The sequence below is a fragment of the Pleurodeles waltl genome, chromosome 3_1 (assembly GCF_031143425.1).
Source record: "Pleurodeles waltl isolate 20211129_DDA chromosome 3_1, aPleWal1.hap1.20221129, whole genome shotgun sequence".
Lineage (NCBI taxonomy): Eukaryota > Metazoa > Chordata > Amphibia > Caudata > Salamandridae > Pleurodeles > Pleurodeles waltl.
In genome coordinates this window covers 549,779,817-549,799,713 of record NC_090440.1, presented here as the reverse complement: position 1 = coordinate 549,799,713, position 19,897 = coordinate 549,779,817, and the positions used below count along the sequence as shown (strand labels likewise).

Below are 19,897 nucleotides of genomic sequence, written 5' to 3'. Positions count from 1 at the left end.
CATATATATATATATCTGTCTACAGTAGAAAAAACGAAATTAATCAGAATTGAAAGCCATTGTAGAAATACATGTTCTATAAATTATTGAAATCTTAAAATATACGTGGAGTCATATGTAAGGGATGTGTAAAAAAATGATAGTTCTTTATTTCCAATTATCAATCCTCTTGTCAAGCTTCCCGGATCTAATTCTCCAGGCCTAGTATAAATACCTGGAAGTGGGAAAGACAACTTCCTCCATTGTGTCACATTTCAGGAGCCTGGATGCCTCCCACAGGTGTAAAATACCTAATAGTCTGCAAATGGGGGAAATCCACCTCCATCTTGGAATCAGAAAACCTGGGCCAAAAAAATAAAAAGTGTTCATATGACTCTGGAATCGTCGTGCAGAAAGGGCATTCAACAGATGGAATAGTATCCTTAGCACATCTAGCTGTGAATGATTTAAGGGGTAGATTACCAATTCTAAATTTAATATGTAAGTTTTTCTTTACATGACTGGGCGTGATCCTGTTAAAAAAGATGCATTTATGCAGAAGGAATTTTGAGGTAAGGCCCTCCTCTTTTAGACCGTTCCATAACCTGACTAGCATGCATTCCCAAATATTTTCTTCTCCTTGCTGGCCAAGTCTGTTCCCATTGTCATTGGGGTCTGTTATACTTCCTCCATTTTAATGAGTGCACAGAGATGTTTAATTGTGCTAAGCCAAAGGGTAGGTACTCTTTTGTCTCACTCAATGAGTTCAATTAGAGCATCATAATAATAAGTCAGTTCCACTGTTGTCCAGAGTCGAATCCAATATTTTAGAGTTTTTAAAAGCAACACTGAATCAACACTGTTCAATGCTAGATCAGGGCATATAGGTATCAAGGGAGTGCTCAAGTGCAAATTGAACATTGACCTGATGATTTTTTTTTTCAGCTAGGTCCAAAGAGAAGGTACTGGCACAACCCTATATCTCTGCTCCATTAATAGCCCCAGAAAGGGCTGTTGCCCGATAGACTGCTAAAACTAGTGAAACTGTTCCACTAGAAGTGGCCTTAAACTTCCTTATGACAGCTGCTGACTTATGATGCAATATGGCCCTGATTTTTCCATCTGCGAAACCCAAGACGAATTCTCAGTAAGCCCGATGCCAAGATAGTCAAAGCTTTTGATTTGTTTCAAGTGATCACCCTCTACCGGCATCTTGCCCCTGAAGGATCGATGAAGATTGATTGCCATACATTTAGATTTTGCATCATTTATCTCAAGGTCTCTACATGTACAAAAGGAAACAAACTGGTTCAAGGAACCTGAAGCCCATGGGGGTTCTGGAGAGTAACAGTGTGTCATCGGCGAACAAGAGTACTGGAGTACTAATGCCTGCAGATTTTGGGGCATCATGATTACAGTATTCCAGCCACTCCCCTATGCCATTGACCTGTAGGCTAAGCAGCGTGGGGGCCAATACACAATACACACCCTGGCTTCCACCACTCTTGATCAGAATTCCAAGGATCAGATCTCCATCCATGTGCCACCTTAATTGTGCATAGGTTTTTGAATGCAGGTTTTTTTAAATCCTTAGTAAGTCACCTGGGATGCTATATTTCTCTAGCACCTTCCATAGGTTTTCCCTAGAGACAAGGTCAAAAGCTGCCCTCAGATCCATGAAGGCCACATATAAGTGGTCCCACCTCAGATCAATATATTTCCAACATGTTGTCCTGAACAGAACTCCTGATCCAATGTAATGACCTTGCCTCTAAACTCCGCTTTGCAGTCTGAGTGGATATCCTCGTCTGAGATCCATGACTCTTGATAGAACCTGTATACAAAAAGTGTTTTGAACGTTGTCGATTGAGCTAGTTCATAGAGGCGGCTTACAGAATTAATTAGGTTTTTATTGATTTGTTCATATGGGCCCAGAGATTCCACAAAGGTTTTATAGATGTAACTTAAAGATATCTCATTTTTAGAAATCGCGGCCCATTTGACATTCCTTCAATTATTTGTTGTAATTCTATCATTTGAGGGGGTATTACACGTCGGCTGTATGTTTCTGAAGGGTTCATATTGGATTTGTGTGCTGAAGGCTTCATGATCGCTATCCATTCTTAGCACCACCTCCTTATCCACCACGTAGGGCCATAATTTGGTATCAAGACAAATATTATCTATGTTACTTGCATAGAAGCCTCTTTTGAAGGTAGATCTGGAGGAGATGTCGAAGGCAGTGCTGTCATTCATAGTCATCAGCCCATGTGTTACTAGGATGCCAGTTTGGTGACATTTGTTCACCTGAGGCCTAAGTTGGTATCTATGGAAGGCACCCTCTCACATTTCATCCTCATCTCTAATCAGAGTGGACATTGGCTCCTTAATCATAACTGTTGTGTTGCAGTAGCCAACAAATATTTTAGGCGAAGGAGGATGTAGCTGATCGAACGTATCGGTCAGCAGATCAATAGTGCCAGACTGTAGATTATCTGAGAGAGAGTGTATACAAATATTACTGACGTCTTCAACTCAACTGCATATGTAGAGTTTCATCACAGAGGCTGGCTTAGCTTTTCTTCACATGTTATCCACTTGTAGACTGGTGACGTGGCTCACTTCTTACCATTCACACAATTGTTATTTCCTCCAGTCTTCATCCATGGCTGTCTGATGGGCTTTTGCAAGTTCCCAGGAACATTACACTTGGATATTAAAACGATTAGGCTTGTGAATTGAATGGATGCAGAATAGTTTGATGTATGAGTAAGGAATACTTTCTTCATGCTTCCCCTCTTTCTTGGGTAAAGCATATTACTTTGTTAGTTGTCTTAATAAATCTTCCCACTTCCCCTTTGGTTCGAGGACCTCAAGGTTTTGGTATTTGTAGCTAGTGTTTTTAGGTATTATTCCAGGTTTTCTCTGAGAATGGAGTCAATTTTCTGGCTGTATCTCCTTGCGTACACAATGGGTTGTGAACATCTTCTCCAGGTTTGATATTGCCACCATTGTGACACTAGAAGACAGAAATTCAACTTTATCGTAGTGTGAGAATCCATCTACTGCCACCAACATACTACATATAGAGCAAATGCCACATGCCTTGCCTGTAGCAAGGGTCCAAACCTGTTGATGATGGGTCTCAATCTGTTCCTAAGTACACACAACTAGCAGCAGAGTCAAGACCCCCAGCTATGTCTTCACCACACGCACACTTTCTCTGTTGTCTGTTGAGGCCACTTCCACCATGCTATAAATTAATGCACAAGGAAAAAAAGAATGTTTTATCCAATAGCAAGAAACTTCCCAGATGACAGATTGTTTAGAGTATATATCACCACAGGAGGCCAGGATAGTGACTGCCTCCTGTTTATGCTGACTTTTCCACTGCAAGAAAGTCCTCTAATCGTTCTTTTTTTGAAAACACACTTTTATTCTCAGTTAAAGTCAGGCAAAACACTGATATTACTATATATGAATCAGAGAACATCTTCTGCCAGTAAGAATCTATCATACCCTTAATTGGGGTAGAGTATATGTTTCTCCTCCCTCCCCCCACAGTCCTCTCCATCTGTCTTTTTTCTGAGTCACCTCCCACAGTTAGTTAATTGCAGTTGGTATATTACTTCATTCAAAGTTAAGCACATAAGTGTAGCACGCTCAGTCCTTGATGATAACACCAGCATTTAGACTGAGAGAAGTCTTTGATATACTCTACAATGACATTTAATTTTTTTTATGCCAAGAGACCGATGTTGGCATTGGTGTATGTTTTCAATGTTGGGCTATTAATTTTTCCTCTGAAACTAAAAAACTCAAAACAATAAAGGCCATTCTTTGTTCTGGGTGAACTCCTGCATTTCTGGTTTCAAGTCTAAAACTCCTACACTGGGATTTTTGGGATCAGGAAGCCCAGTTTTTTTGTGGGTGCTAGAACTTCTACCCAAGAAAAAGGGAACGTTTCGGGGAGCTCTACCATACATGGATTGCATTGCCTCTTCACACACATTATCTCCAACAATGTTCACTGGTGCCGGACAACATCTTACACAGCTTGACAGGGCTCATGAGCCAGCCCATTATAAGCTTAATGGAGAATTCCATTTGGATTACTGATTTATTATTTGTGTGTTATTTCACCCATGACCATTCAGGAACATCTCTACCCAACATTGTGTCCAACAGGCTAATATAACTCCATTTTGCTTGAACATTGTGCTTGGGAGAAAGAGGGCAGTATCTTCTATATGTTTGAAATTGGCCCTTTCATATTTCTTAATGATGTCACCAATTTTTCGAAAGGAATATGTGGCCTAGTTGCTGCATCACTAATTGTCAATTTGTCACCCAATGTTTAGTTGGTAGTAGCTAAATCACTCTTGTTGGGTCACTTTATAACACTTTAACAATTCTCACATGATCTAATTTGCCCGCTCACATTCATCAACCAGAGATCTTAGCTGTTATATATGCACACACCCAGCTATCTTATTGAGCATTACTTGACCATAAAAGAGTGTATTCTGTAACATGGTCATGGTATGCCCTCTTCATCTGTAACACCAACAACTCTGATTTATCTGAGTTAATGTTGCATCATATCTTTTCCTTATCGTACCAACAGTCTCAGATGAAGTAATGGTCTCACTGGGTCAGTTAGATAAAGCAAGTTGTTATCCCGAAGGACCGAAATCTTGTACTCTGGTCTTTTACCCTACACAGTGCTAAACATTCTAGCGGCATGGCGAAAAGAAGTGGTGACATGGGCACCCCTGCTGTGTGATTTTCCATAGCCTGATAGCACGCTTTAGCAGGCTACACTGGCCAACAAATGCCTGCTTCAGCGTTTAAGGCCCAAGGTGAGGGCCTTTAACAAGGGAGCAGGCCTTTAATGGCTGGTATAGCCCGCTGCTGTGGGCTATAGGGTGTTAGAACATTTTGTCTCTTGAGGATAGAATGTCCTAATTAGAACAACAAAGGATTTGTGGAGCTCGAGGGGGTTCAAATACCTGAGTCTCTGAATCCTTTGTTTCACATTTTTTGCTGTGATTGTTCAACAGCTAATAGTCATGCTCAGGGCCATAGATGTCAGCTGTTAAACATTCACAGCAATAGCTGTGAAAGAGGGCTGAAGCTAGTCCCTGCTTTCCCTGGACTCTGCTAAACTGCTTTTTTCGTTCAGCTGACCCAGAGACACCCAGGAGCTGAGCAGCTTTACCTCTCTGAGGCTCCAGTGACTCTCTGAACCACTGGAGAAGGAAGGCTCCGGTGTGCCCTGCAGCACAGCCTCTGCCTTCCACTTTCCCTTGCCGACTCTATATATTTTGGAGAGGCAGAGGAAAGAGAAAGGCAGAGGCTGTGTATTAGAAAAGCAAACTATTAAGAGCAGCAGGCCTATACCACATTATATAGGCCGATGCTGCTCCACTGTCTCAACATTCCAATGTTCTAATTATATTAAAATTGTCTGACAAGATCCCATTAACTATAATCATAGCTCTTGGTTGTGTATGTGGTACCATAATCACCCAGATTCTTTCCACCCCCAATCAAAACTCCCTCATCACATATATTAAGAAGGACTAGCTCAATTTGTCAAATACCTTTATGTTCACTAGCACCAAAAGAGGTAGTATCTTTCTTTCATTATGCTGAGCCATTGTCCTAACATTATCAAACATCTGTCTGTCGTAGATTAAACTCGACTGGTCTTTATGGAATAGGTCTGTTAAGAATTCCAACAGTCTCTTGGCTAAGATCGTCATATTGCTCCTAATAATACGTGTAGCTGTGCAATCAGTCTATTAGGTGCACACATTGCAAGTTCCTTCTCTAGTCTGGGAACACCACATCTGCATCGCTCATAGATTCCATCACATCTGCCTTGTCTGCATAGATGAAACATCTGGAAGACAATTGGCATCAGGTAGTTCCCAAATGTTTTGAAAACAATCTCTTGTAAACTCATCAGCCGGATGACTGGCAAAATGTAATTGATTTGTAACCTCATCCATTGAGAAGGGCTCTGCCTTCTTGGTTTTCTGTCAATGTCAGGAACCACAATCCCTCCAGCATTAAAAATTGTTTCTGAGAGCATTCCCCCACCTGTCTGCAAAGAGCTACTTTTAATACTCGTGTAAGATAGCATCCTATTCGCTGTGCCCAAAGACCCATTCCCAGTTAATCTTGTGTCTTAGTGCACAGCATGATCTCCCTATTCCATGTCACTTCAAGGGTTTGTTCCTACAATGTATTGGCTTTATTGCAGAGTGTGTATGTTTCCCTTCTCAAGGATAGTTGAGCTTTTTCTGACTTAGACACTAATAAAGTGTTTAGTTGGTATTTAGAGATAATAACTTGCCTCATGTTAGATCTATTTCCTGATATTTTGTGTGTATTTGTGTGCTTCTTTTCGCTCATTTTCTAATTTGTGTCAGGGATGTATTCTTCCTGTCTACAGTTGCTTGTGCTGTGAGTCTTCCTCCAAACCCCCTTCAATGCATTCTGTAAGGTGCCCCGCAATATCCCACCTGAGTTGTGCCTAAATAGTCTGGGCTTTTTCTGCCCTATGTTTGAAATCCTGCAAAGATATCTTCCCAGTTTCCAGAGTCTATCTGTTGGAGCTGTATCTAGCCACTTCATTTCTACTGCCAGCGGGGCATGGTTTGGTATTACAGTTACAGTTATGTCACCAATTCCAGCAGTCCAGAAGACTGCTGGAAGTGGTATACATACATATTGGTATACATATATACGAGAGTAGGTGTGGTGAACATAACAATAGTGAATGAAATGTTTTCCTGTGGGTGTAAGACTTGCCAGACATCAACTAACCTAATTACTTGTAAGGTATGTTTGGTTTCAGGTGATATCACACTAGCTGTCCTACTAAACAACCCAGACCTGTCCATCTCTCCACCCATCCTGCTGTTAAAGTCACCTCACATTCTCACCTTCCTCTCTGCACCTTCCTCTCTGCAACCCTGAGTTTCCTCAAGGTTTCTTGAAAGAATCCACTTTGCTCTTCATTGGGGGTGTAGACTGAGACCACTGTTAGAATTTCAGTCCCCAACCTTCATCTGACAAATGCTTACCAGCTCTGGGCTATTAGGGTTGCACTGCTTAAACTGAAACCATTTGCTACCAGTTTTTTTACCACCTGCAGAAAGTACCTGTGTAGTCTAGTGCTTTGATTTGAACTTCCTAGATTTTAACTTTTTGGATGTGTTTTTTACAGACCCACTATGTCTGCTTTGTATTTTTCAGGTTTAGAGTATACCTTTGATATTTTTTTCGGTGGAGTCAACACCCTCCCCCCCCACATTAAACAATAAAAGTTTTAATTGTGTTTGTTAAACTTCCTGTTGACCTTTCATTCAAGCTCCAGCTTTCTCTAGATGGCATCTGCCCCCTCACCCCCCCTTGCACCTATTCACCATTGAAATAAAAAATAACAACCAAAACATGCATCGAACAATAAATAATAAAAACAGAATTCGTCAATGTTTGGAGCCTTCCCACTACAAGTCATATCTGTGGCCTACTTCATCCTTGAAACCTCACTCATTCGTCCCATTCAATCTCCTTGGGGACCATTGTCAAGGACTAGACACTAAGAACTTCTGTTGAATTGCCCCTTCTTGGTTGCACAAGGAAAGGCCAGTTCATGCCAGCAGTGCTACCCTGCACCGATTAAAGTATATGAAAGGTGACAAGTGTCTCCTTAAGAAGGTCACAGTTAAGAGGAAAAAACACAAGGGGTAAAAAATCCTACTTGGCAATCTTGAAAGTTTTGATTGAAGATGAAGATTATTGCTGAAGAGATTAACAAGGCACCAAAATCCTACTTACATTGGGAAGGAAAAACAAACAGGACAAAGGATATCCAGAAGTAGAATTCAGAGTAAAGTTCCAACAGCAAGGAGCAAGCATCATGATAGCAGAGGGGTGATGAATGCAACAAAAAATAAGGAAACTAATATGTGGCTATTCACCATTGACTTGGAATGCCTTCTTATATATAGTATTAGCATTTCTGTTAATATCCTATGACCACACCATCATCTTGAATAGGGCATGTTATAATGCCTCTCCATGTCCCTTTTCTGAAAATCATGTTGGTAACATGATAAACAAAAAAAATGACATCTTTTGATCAGTGTTTCATTCTACAACCCTGCCACTGCCATCCATGTCTCTTGTGCCAGGCAGCTATTGGAGCATTACTCCAAGTGGCAGTGAGTGCAAAGACATCAGGTAGGTTTAGGTGGCACAAGCACTAAGCCATGTGCTGAGTGAGCGGCAACTCAGAACATATCACTTGATGATTCAACTATTACTTACTCCGCCTCAACCCTCACTGGGCCTCCTGTAGTTTCTTGACTCAGTTCTCAAGCAAAATATAACAGCCAACTGCTGATGGACGATGCCACTGTTGGCATTTAGTAATGTAGCTTGACTGTATCTGGAGTGCCAGAAATTCAGTGAGCTCATATTTTTCTTCCCTTCCTGGAGTATGGGATATGTTATCACTGATTAGGCTGTGAATATGCTTATCCATCCAGATCTCTGTTTCTGGGTTCACCATCATTTTCTCTCTATTCACTGAGTCTATAATTAGTTCCACAAGGAAATGTCCAACCAAACGCATGCCCCTTTTTTCCAAATCTGATGCAGGTGGTCGGTTACATCTCTCTTTAAGCAATGTGGGATGGACAAACTCCTGCATCAAAAGCTCATTGTCTCCCTGGACACTGAAAGGGGCTCCTCCTCCAGCATTCTTTAATGGGCAAGACTTTTTGATAAAAATATGTCACCTTAGTGACTGGGGCCAGATTTAGACTGTGACGGACACAGTACCATCCATGAAGTTAGCAGAGGACTTAATGTGTGATGTGTGGCTGTTCTTAAAAATTACTGTAGGCCCAGCGGTCAGCTCTGTTGAAAGGACCCCTGTTACAGAAGTTCTCTTTACAGTACAAAAGGTTTGGTGGATGGCGACTCTCGCTTTTTTAACAGCTGTCAACCAAACTTTAAACATTATTTGATTTTTCAAAAACATACTCCTAAAGTGGGAGTTTGGTATTGAAAAACAAAAAGACTAATGACCTCCACAACCTTGGAGTTTTTTCTGTCCCTCACTACCAGTTTTTCTAGGTTTTCCTATATGGTGGTTTGCAGGAAATACATTTAAAAAATCAAGATTCAACTCTAAAAAGAACTGGCAGGATGATGTCTTTAGTCCAACAGCCCTTACTCTGTTAGGGCTTCATAGGTAGCTTTCTGTTGATTGACCCAACAGGGGCTCCGTTGACAGAAAACTGATGGTCCTCCTGACTCTCAATAGGGACATCAGTTTGGCAGACAGGGTTTCTTCTCATGTTTGCAACGGAGTACCATGTCTTCCAAACTCTAAGTCACTCCCTCTGTTTCTTGGTCTTTTGGTAACTTCATGTTTTTGGAGAGCTTTCTGTGCACTCTTTAGTTCAGGAATTCTTCTTATCCTTTTATATTGAGTATCTGAGTAAACAGCTGATTCATGATCCATAAACTTGAGGCCCTTTGCATCTTCCAGCACAATGTGCTCCTTAAAATTGTCACATCGGTATGATTCTCAAAACCCTCAAATTTCATATGAAGGGATTCAATTTGGTTTTCCAACTTCTTGAGCTTCAGTATTGTGTTGGATTTCAAAAGTAGTTTGTTCTTCACAGTCCAACACATGCTGGCTAAATTGGTCCACTGTGGTGGTATGGCATCTGAGATTTCCCTGTGGATTCCTTCCAGTTTCTGTTTCAACTCTGTATTCCATTCCTTGTGCAAGTCTTGCAAGTGGGTCTAGATCTTAGAAAAGGGTCCATAGCATTTTTTACTGGACATTTTCACCTTCTTCTGCTGAGATCCAGGTCTTCGGAGTGTTTCTTTTCTTGCTGTGGGGACTACAGTAGTAACCAATGCCATTTTGGTAGCTCTTTTAGCAAATATGACTCTTTCTCTGGGGTGTAAAGCTCACCCGATGCTGCTCAGCCCAGGTGGTTAGGTCAGGGCTTCAGTTTATCTTCTGTATTCTCATAGAATCAAAACATCTTAGCAACTGGCCTCCTCTCAGGTTGCACAAACAGCCTCCAGTTTCTTGGTGACCATCAATTTGCAGACCATGTGTTTGATTTCTTTATGTCACTGCTTCCTGTTATCCAGGGCTATTTCCTGTATTCACTTAATTTAAATTTGGAAAGAATCACTGTGAATTCATAGTTTCATTGCAGTTTGTTCTGTTTTATTAAAGAATTGCCTCCAACTCTCAGGTTTCAATGTATTTACATTAATTCCTTTACGTGGTTGCCATTGTTCTTTCTTTATCTGTTATCATCTATCCTTCTCCTGGGACTTTTTATTCTGTGGAGGGGGCCACGGGGGGAATTCAAAAGTCCCTGACAAGACAAAACTGTGTCCCAACCCTCCCAATGCTGTGATGGGATAGGCTTGTAAATCCCCAAGTTTGGGTAATTTCCTACCCTCCTATTGTGCCGTCTGTGTCATGCTTACCTCATACACAAAGCCACTGTTGTGTTCCTTGACCTGCCTTCTACCTGGTCCACAGACTATCCAGGAACTCAGGTGAGTTCCACCCCATCCGTTAGTGTGGGTGTATTTCTAAAGGGTCCTGTGTAAGGCCCGTGGAGTCCCTGGGCGATTCTCTGTCACTGAAATCCTCCACTTTCTATGGCCCCCATGTCAGGGTTAGCGGGGACAAAGCACAGACCTCTAGCCAGCTGTGTGTCCCTTGGCAGCCCCCTCTTTTCTTTAGGATGGTCTTTCTCACCGATCGCTTGCATGGACCAGCACAGGAGGCTTCCACTAGCTTATTCATGGTGGGCGCCCATGGCATTGTTTGGTTGATAAAAGCTCAAAGAGATCCTCTTTTAGCACTACAGATGTTGTTTTTTTTATCATTTTGGTGTTTTAATAGAGTCATCCAGATTTGTTTGTCCCTAGCCTCTGCGCAAAGTTGAAATGCATGTCTTGTAGTATACCAAAAATTATTCAAAGATGAACTCTGATGTGTGCAACTGTGTGCTCACACACAGCTACTATATTGTGATGATTTTTTGTTATACTTTATTATTCATTTATTGTTCCAATATGGTGCACAGACATTTTGTAAGTAGTTTAAGAAATAAAGTCTACGCATGGATGCTGTGCAAACACAGAGAAGTGAGCCGTCCTCAGGGGTGGGTTAAAAAGCTAGAATAAGGAGGAAAGCCATCCAATTAGGAGCATCAGACAGAAATAGACAAAAGGCCATCCATCCATGAGCAAAGCTCTGATCCAAACCCTGCTCTATATATTGTATTGTATAGAATTTAAACGGGTCCTCAGCAGCACAGCTAAAACTATCTGTGGGCAAGCGAGTGACGGAGGCTTAACATCACTTTTGATGTGAGCAGCCCTACATTTTTCCTCAGAGATGGTGGAGGAGTTATTGTAGTGTGTAAGATATGGTGTATCCCACTTTGTAGACATCCAGTGGGCTGCTTCATACCCTGTGCCCAGTACAAAAAAATAGGCTTAGTGACATTGTAAAGGAGGAGGGATGGGGACACAAAAATTATACTCAAGTCTATTGAAAGAGTGTGGTGGTGAGCACTGAGAATGGAAAAGGACAGATAAAAAGATTAATGGAGAAATATGAGTAGAACATATCCAGCTGGCTAATGTTACATATCGTTTCCCTTACTTCATCCGCTCAGACAATTATATGGTAAGTCGCTTCATCATTCCCCTCCTCATCCAGTGTAAATGGCTGTCAGTGGCCATTGTATAACTGGCCTCTTCTCGTACAATCAAAAATCTGTTGCTTATACTCACTTTCCCCGAACTAGTATCGATTCACATGGCTATTCAATCAAAAAGGGCTCTGTACTGATGGTAGCTTGTTTTTTGTGTGCCAATTGTGTATTTCTGGGTTTTCAGGCAGATGAAGGTGGCGGTGATAAAGGAGATGGCAGCTCAGATGGCAGCGATGATGACAGTGAATCAGACGATGACAGTGATGATGACAGTGATGAGGATGAGGAAGAAGAGGAGCTGGAGGAAGAACCAGATGAACCATTGTCCCTGGAGTGGCCAGACACCAAGAGAAAACAAATAACCTACCTGTTCCTCCTGCCCATTGTTTTCCCTCTCTGGCTAACAGTGCCAGATGTGCGTAGTCCGGTAAGTGACCCCAGATCATAATACCTGACTTGCACAACATGGAAAGTCCTCTATGTGCTCACATTGACTGCCATGAACAGTGCGGTAAGTGACCCATGTCTTCATGCACACAATGACAAACATATTTAGACTAGTAAGTGACTCATGTACTAGTGCCAAGAGTTCCACTTTTGCTCATAGCCTGGCAAGTGGCCCATGTCCACATGCACACATACTGGTATGCGCTGTCCAGTAAATGATCCACGTCCTAGATCATATAGTGCTTTAAGGTTCCCTTTCCTGCCAGAAATCAATGTGCTTGTGCCCATTCTGGGAAGTGACTGCAGTGAGTCAGATGGGAGTAAGCCTGTGTCACACACCCCCCAAAGGCCGGGTGCAGCCAAAGGGATAAAGAGGCCTATGACCATTCAGGGTCTTGTTTCAGCACCATCCAAGTGGTACTAGTCTTTTGTGTTTTGAAAGCGTTGCTAAGGCTGGAGCCATTCAGTTGGCCTTGTGCAGAGGCATCAAAGATAGGCCAGATCATCAGCGCCCAACACACACACTGCAAGGTGATTGATGAAAAAGGACTCATGGAAGAGTTCCATGCCATCTCAGAGGCAGCATCCACAGAACGTCACTCTCCCAACAACCTGCAGGCCAGTCAATCACAGGTCTGGCACGTGCCCAACTGGCTCCACCAGCACGGTTCTGCACCTTGGATGAGCCACAGCACGCTAACCCTGAAGGCAGCGGAGGTGAGCAAGTCCAGCAGGATTGATGATCCGAAGAAGGTTGGCACCTAGGGAGGTATCACTCTGTTCCAGTAGTGCCATCTGTTCAATTTCAGATGCTAGAGGCAACAACAGTGCACATCTGGCTGCTCCTTAGCAGCACAGGATCGCCATTGCAGCCATACTGCCACAGAGGCTGCAACTACAGCAAATTGATAGTCGAGGGCAGGGATGACAACTTTCCAAGCAGCGTCTCTGTGTCAGAAGGTAGAAAAATATCTAAATGAACAGTGTATGAAACAATATATGAGCCTTCATCCAGACAGAAATAAACGACTTAAGGAATCACATCTCCAATGGCCAAGCGCAACTGATAAACAGACGCTTGGCACTAGACAATGCAGAACATGCAGATGAGCAACAGGGAGATGACCACCTCAATAACCCGTCAGAGGTGCCACAGTGCTGGCACCCCCTACCACCAACCAAGGTATACTGCCAATACATTTATCACAGTTCCTCCCACTGTTTAGCGAACTGGTGGACCCAGCAACAGCTGCACATAGATGGAAGACGTGGCTAGGTAGACTAAATAAGTACTCCTGGGCAACCTATGAAAGGATCACTACTGCTTCACTTTGAGAGTGTAGAAGTATGCAAACTGTTCGAAAACCAGAGGTGAACATGCAGCATTAAGCATGATTATGACCCTCAACAGATAGACTCCAAAGCAAGCTCGACTATGAGAGGTTCAAGCTCAGACACGCTAGTCAGTGGGAGGGGGAATCTATGTGCGTAATCAGTGTTAGCTAGTTTGCAGTTGCTAGCTAGCACCTGTACTGACAACGATGCCGCAATAGAAAGTCTCTGTACAGATAATACACGGATGTCGGTCCTCAGTGTTCAGAAGGTTATTACTTCAAAAACTTGGAATAAAGCTCAACACCATGTTAATGTATGCAGGGCTGAAAAGATGGAGACAGCCTTAAAGGAGGTATTAATAAACCCAGACCCAAACGCTGTACCCCCACATCAAAGAAAAAGTAGTTTAAGCAATACGGAGCAGAGGATTACTACGAGCCTGACCTGGCAGCCTAAAACCAACTACAAGCCAATGTGGAAATTGTGGACCCCACCCACCACTACAGTACCCTGGACCAGGGAAGACCTGCTCAAAGTGTGGGAGACTGAATCACTTAGCGCATGCCGAAGTGGTGGTGGAGGAAGAAGGCCATCAAGAACTACACTGACACATTTGTCTCTACAGAACATAGCCAAAAGACCTACCCACCAGAACGAAACAACACAGACATCCACAACAGGCAATGACAATGGTGATGATGAGGAAGACGTTTTTCTCATCTCATGTGCCAAAAATGGAGGGCCATGAAGAAAACCACAACCGATTTTAGAGATTCATATGCATGGGACACTGGTCATAAAACTCATGGACTCTGGGGCATCAATCCATGCCATGGGCTATGATTTAATAAGATGACTGACACACTAAAACTACTCCTGTCTCAGATGAAAATCTAAGTATATGGGGAAACATCAATCCCCTGGCTGGACTTTTCTTGACAGTACACACCAATGCTCAGACTACGGAGACCAAATTCTAAGTCACCCTAGAGGGCACTCATCAGTTGCAGCACAGCCCGAGACTGCAGAATAATATTCTTTGCAAAGGAAGTGAGTGAGGGCCCTTAGATATAGAAGAGTTCTGTTTCACTTGTCTGAAAAGGAATTGATAACTTGTCATGTGTGTTTTTTTACATTGCAAGTTCTATTTTAGGAATTTACAGGCGTGGTGGCTTCTGAAACGTTTTGATAGCTTTTACTTGTAATTGTTGCATAATTGCATGCATGATTAAAAGCCGTACGAATACATGCCAGAGAAGTAATTAGTCGGTATACATTAAAATGCTCGATATTGGAATGTTTCAGGGTCAGAGTAAGGTGGACCACGAGCAACATTTTTTATGTATAGCCAGTCTTTGTGACTGCATCTCCATCGTACATAAATTATCGCCAAATCTATTTTAAGAATTGACAGGACATGTTCCTTTGTTAGTCAGGCCTTAACTGTTAATTGCAAAGCACTAAAATACGGTGATATTTTGGTCCGTCGGCAGGTCTTTACGTTGTACTCATCCTGGAAAGTTTCTATCTACTTTTTACTGTGGCAGCATCTTCTGCTACATGCATATTTGCCTATTCTATATTATTGTATTTCTGCAAATTTCCCACAACTCATTTACAAGGTCATAATTTCTCCTCCTTCCAGTGAATGTCATACCCATGCACCTAAAAGTACCTAATCTCATTGCTTAATTTGTAAATAAAAACGTGCCAGTGCCCAAAGCCCTCCTCTTAAACACACAGCTGCTGCAATTAAATGTGCGAACATGGTATACTGAGGCAGCGTAATCCAGAAGCCATCTCGGGCCTCTTCTATCCATTTAAAGTAACTCCCTGCCCCTTCAGCTCACTTGTGCAGCTTTCTGCTTTCTCCCATTGTGACGCATCTTCGTTTTTCTCTTTCTCCGTTTTTCCCATATGTGTCTTTTGCGCACAGTAAATGCTTGAGGCAGAAAAATAAGTGCCGGCCCTCAAAAATAAGTGCTGGTGCTCTGCACCAGAAATAACAAGCACAAATTAAACACTGCCTAATCTTGTCTAACTCATCTATTAATCCCACCAACCATGTACATGAGCTTACACCCCCCTCATTTATGATCGCAATTAACCACTATTAATTTAGTTCATAATAAAGAAACTGAAATGACTGCATGGAATGGTTTGCTTTGAGCGTACAAAACTAATTTCAATAGCCAACAGTAACCAATAACACTGGGCCAACCACCAACCTTTGGTCTCAGAGCAACATGCTGCCAAACGTAAAGTGCTACGATGCCTCGTCAGGGGTAGGAAGCACTATACAAATGCATTTACAATTAAAAAAACTTAATCTGTATGCTGATGTACCACCAGATGATCCTGGATCCTGCAAGCAGATACATTACCACCTTTTCAACACATGTGGAGCTTCAACGATACAAGCAGCTGAACCTTTTGATTTCCTCAGCTGCTGAAGTATTACAAAACACCATTAAGGAAGCACTGTCTGGACTTAAGGGAGTCATTAACATTACCAACAAAATTCTGATCTTCACCAAAACAGTATAGAATCACCACCGAAGACTGTGTGATATGGTGAGAAGACTATCAGACCAAGTCCTCAGCTTGCAGCAAAAGAAATACACATTTTTCAAGAACAGCTCCAGTTCTTCGGCTACATCTTCTCAAAAGATGAAATCAAGGTAGATGCTCGGAGATCCGATGCATGTTTTCTATATAATACACGAGTGCAGTGTCATTGTCACTTTGCATGCAAGTGCTGCATGCTTGTTGTCTGCCTACCCTAGCGGGTCAACCTATATAGAATCAAAGGGTATGATTGTATTACCAATATTTTTACAGGTTTATAGGACCTTGGAAGTCAGAAGTTCGACACATGTTAACCTTAGTGATAGTGGCACACACTAGGTGGTGTGCTATGCAGAGATCCCGTGTTTCCGTCATGAAGAATGCCACAAATTTGTACAAGCCAATGAACAGAAACATGTTGTCGGTGTGAGTGGTGATGGGGCACTAGTTCCCCTTATTTCCAAGTTGCTTTTTAGTGCCAAGTGGTATTCCATGTCATATAAAGGTCTGTTGGGCATTTCAGATTGGTTTTTTATTGTACTATGTTACGGGTTCACAGTTAGGTAGAGGTGCCTTCTTGAATGCATGTGTAGGCCTGCTCTTCACCAAACCAGGTTTTTGAAGAGTGTGGGAGTCCTGTAATGAAGCATGACACCTGGTGGTATGTGAGGACAACCCACCACATTTTGGTGCATACCCAAAAGTAGGCTGATGGAAGGAGTAGCATTAGTATATATAATTACTCGGGTGGCTTTAATGTGTTAAATGCTTATGGTTGGAGGCCAGCTCACCCATAAGGCCTCACAGCTTCGAGTTCCCTACCATGGACAGTGTCCATGGTCTATGTGTATTAGTAGATAAAGTATCCACCAGAAAGAGTGTTACTGAAAGTAACTTGTTCTTTTTTGAGTTAGAAATAAAAATTATTTAACCGACATTGGTTAGGCAGATGGTAGTGTTCACTGTGTAAATGGGCAAAATCAAATATTAACTAAAGAAAAAGACTGGATTGCACAAATCATTAAAGCATGCCAATAGTAAGACAGCCCTGGCTATGAACTTGACACCTGGAATAAATCATCCCTCACCAAATTGGGCTCCTTTCTGCCTCATTGGTAAAGATCTGCTCTAGAAAATAAGGTTAAGAATAATTTACTATGTAATTTACGGTGTAGATAATGAAAAATACATAGTTTATTTGATCTGAGAAAGATTATCAGTCAGTTGCCCACTATTTTAAGAGCATTGTGAGAGATTATAATCTTTCAATATGTCCTTGAAATGAGCAATACAAATGCATAGGCATTTATTTCAGCATTAGTGTTTGTTGACTATAAAAGATCTCGTGAAGGTGTGTGAAATGATATTTACCTTATTTACAGTGCTTTGGCTAATCCTGTGTTAGGCACAAACTCTTGTTTGCGCTCAAAACCTGATTACTAGGTTCACAGCACAAATTACAATTTTTACACGTCAGTACGGGGTACGTAAGCAAATTGTGTTATCCCTCATTCCTAAATCCCAAACTCAGAATTGGCCTCAAATTGCAACTGATACTTAGCGCACCCCAGAATATCAGTAATTAGCGGGGGTGAAGTTTTCATCCATGCATGCAGCCCACTTCTAAACAGCGCCTCGGGGTAGAGAGGTTCCTCCTGAGCACATAGAATAGAGAAACAGAATATACTATTTGAAAACTGGCAAGTTGTTTGACTTGTTTGTTCTTTATACATTCAAAGATTTATAGAAAAAATAACTGTAAATGAGACATTTGTTTTCTTATTTCCCAAAGAAAAACATTCAACAGTATGTCTTTCAAGTATGTCTTATCCAGCTAATGTTTAAGTGCACTGACGTTAAGTAAGGTGGAATTTTAGAAATATGAATTGTTCTTTCCACTTGCCTCAGATTACTGTATGGCTATGGGGACACGTTTCTCTAATAAACTGTGTAACGATTATATCATTGCTTTGTTACATCTACAGTTGTGGCTAATTACGGTAGGTCGGATGAGGCCAGACTGACCACTCTGGTCTACCCATGCTGCATTTCTGTCCTCATGTATAACAAAGGCAACATTACTGTATGGCTCCAAGTGTCTTTATGGTACGAGTACTACCTTCTTTCTCAGGTTTTTACAACTCCTCCCTTAACCATTCTACACTTCCCTATCTGAACGTTTCACCTCTACCTTCCAGTCTCTACCAGAAGCTCTCTCTGGTACATGTCTTTTCACTCTTGCACTATGGTCTTGAATGATTCATGCAAAAACAGAGTAGTTATGCAGACGTAAGTTTGGCGGCAACAGTGTTAACTTTGCAGAGGAGGACAGGGAAGGGAAATTATTAAATGTCAGAACTGTTTAGTGCTTGCATTTCTCCACCTTACAGTACCCGATGGGTCCATATTGATAAGTGACCTTGTGTCCTTGGCCACCCAGATCCTGATTGCAAGCAGTGTGGATCAGAATTCCCAAATGGAATTTCGCTTCACACTAATATGTACTGGCCCGTGCTCCCTGATTTCCAGCACTGGACCCAAGTTTACGGGCTGAAAATTCTCGTTTTGGGCGAGGGGTCTATTGCAGTCAAGGCCTGTTTCCCAGACCCCACCTGACCCTCAGTTATGTAATTCTTGCACCCTTTGCCCCCGGCCAGAGGACATTTTTCCTTCCTTGTTCCCCCATCATCCTAAACCCCCTTACTCCCATCCTCCCCATTGGCAGATATTCAACACCTGCTTTGACCAGATGATAAATGTCTACATTAAACCTCCCAAAAATCATGTAATTCTTTGCTTGATAACTGTTGTGAAAAGCAGTTCCACACAGCTATTCCTATTCTGTGACGTTTAGCTAGTAACTGTAGGAATCCCATGCAGAGATTCTGACTGGGACTGATGATTCCTAGTGCCTGAAATCTGAGCAGGGAATTCCACATTAAATGTAATTGAGGTGGAAGTGCCTGATGAACTTGGTAAAGCAGTAGTCACTTTGGCACATGGAAATGACACAGCATACTATGGCGCACCATTCCACAAGCCTACTCCATCAATTGCATTTCTGATTTTTGAAGGACTTTATTTAAGACAGAATATGTTGTATGTCTGTTTCCAATCGTAGAGGTCCACCAGCATTAATCACCTTTTCTCTCTAACTTACTTCCAACAGAAATACAAGAAGTACTTTGCGCTGACATTTCTGGGTTCTATCATGTGGATTGCTATTTTCTCCTACCTCATGGTGTGGTGGGCTCACCAGGTAAGGTATCACTTGTAGCAACTGTGCATTATTCATTGGGCCTTACATGCTCTAGAAGACCTTTGACTGGCTAGAAGCCAGACTTTAAGGCAGAATGCAATGCATTTTACAATCGCAGAGGACAAATCACAGATTGATAGAGTGACTATAGAAAAATACCTCAGTCTGCTTAGTTTCCCTAATCCAACCTATTGCAGCCCAAGATGGTGTTTTTACATCTCCAAGTTTACACTGATTCTCCCACAGCCTTTTGCCACTAAGACCCTTTTTCCAATTTGTTTTTGCCACATACTACTCGTATCATCTGAATTTCAGCTTCTGCCACTTGCCAAGTTGAAGGCAGTTCAGGGGGTGTGCACCCTGATCCCTCCTTATGCATATGAAAAATCAGCCCGCACACTAGTGCTTTGAAATAAAATTGGTCTTACATATAGAAATTACTGTAGAAGCTCTGGTTTCCAGTGAATGTCTTCACTTCAGACTTCAGTGTAATGGTCGCAGCCAACACAGTAACTAA

General features: G+C 42.0%; 1 protein-coding gene across 2 annotated transcripts in view; it reads left to right on the top strand.

Annotated features, from left to right (window-relative positions):
- Positions 1-19,897, top strand: part of SLC24A1 (solute carrier family 24 member 1) — a 232,857-nt gene that overhangs the window by 178,710 nt on the left and 34,250 nt on the right. For both annotated transcript variants that reach the window (XM_069222907.1, XM_069222906.1), the window contains 2 exons: positions 11,956-12,198; positions 19,291-19,380. In XM_069222907.1, coding sequence (XP_069079008.1) covers positions 11,956-12,198; positions 19,291-19,380 — 333 coding nt within the window. The remainder of the gene's footprint in view (positions 1-11,955; positions 12,199-19,290; positions 19,381-19,897) is intronic.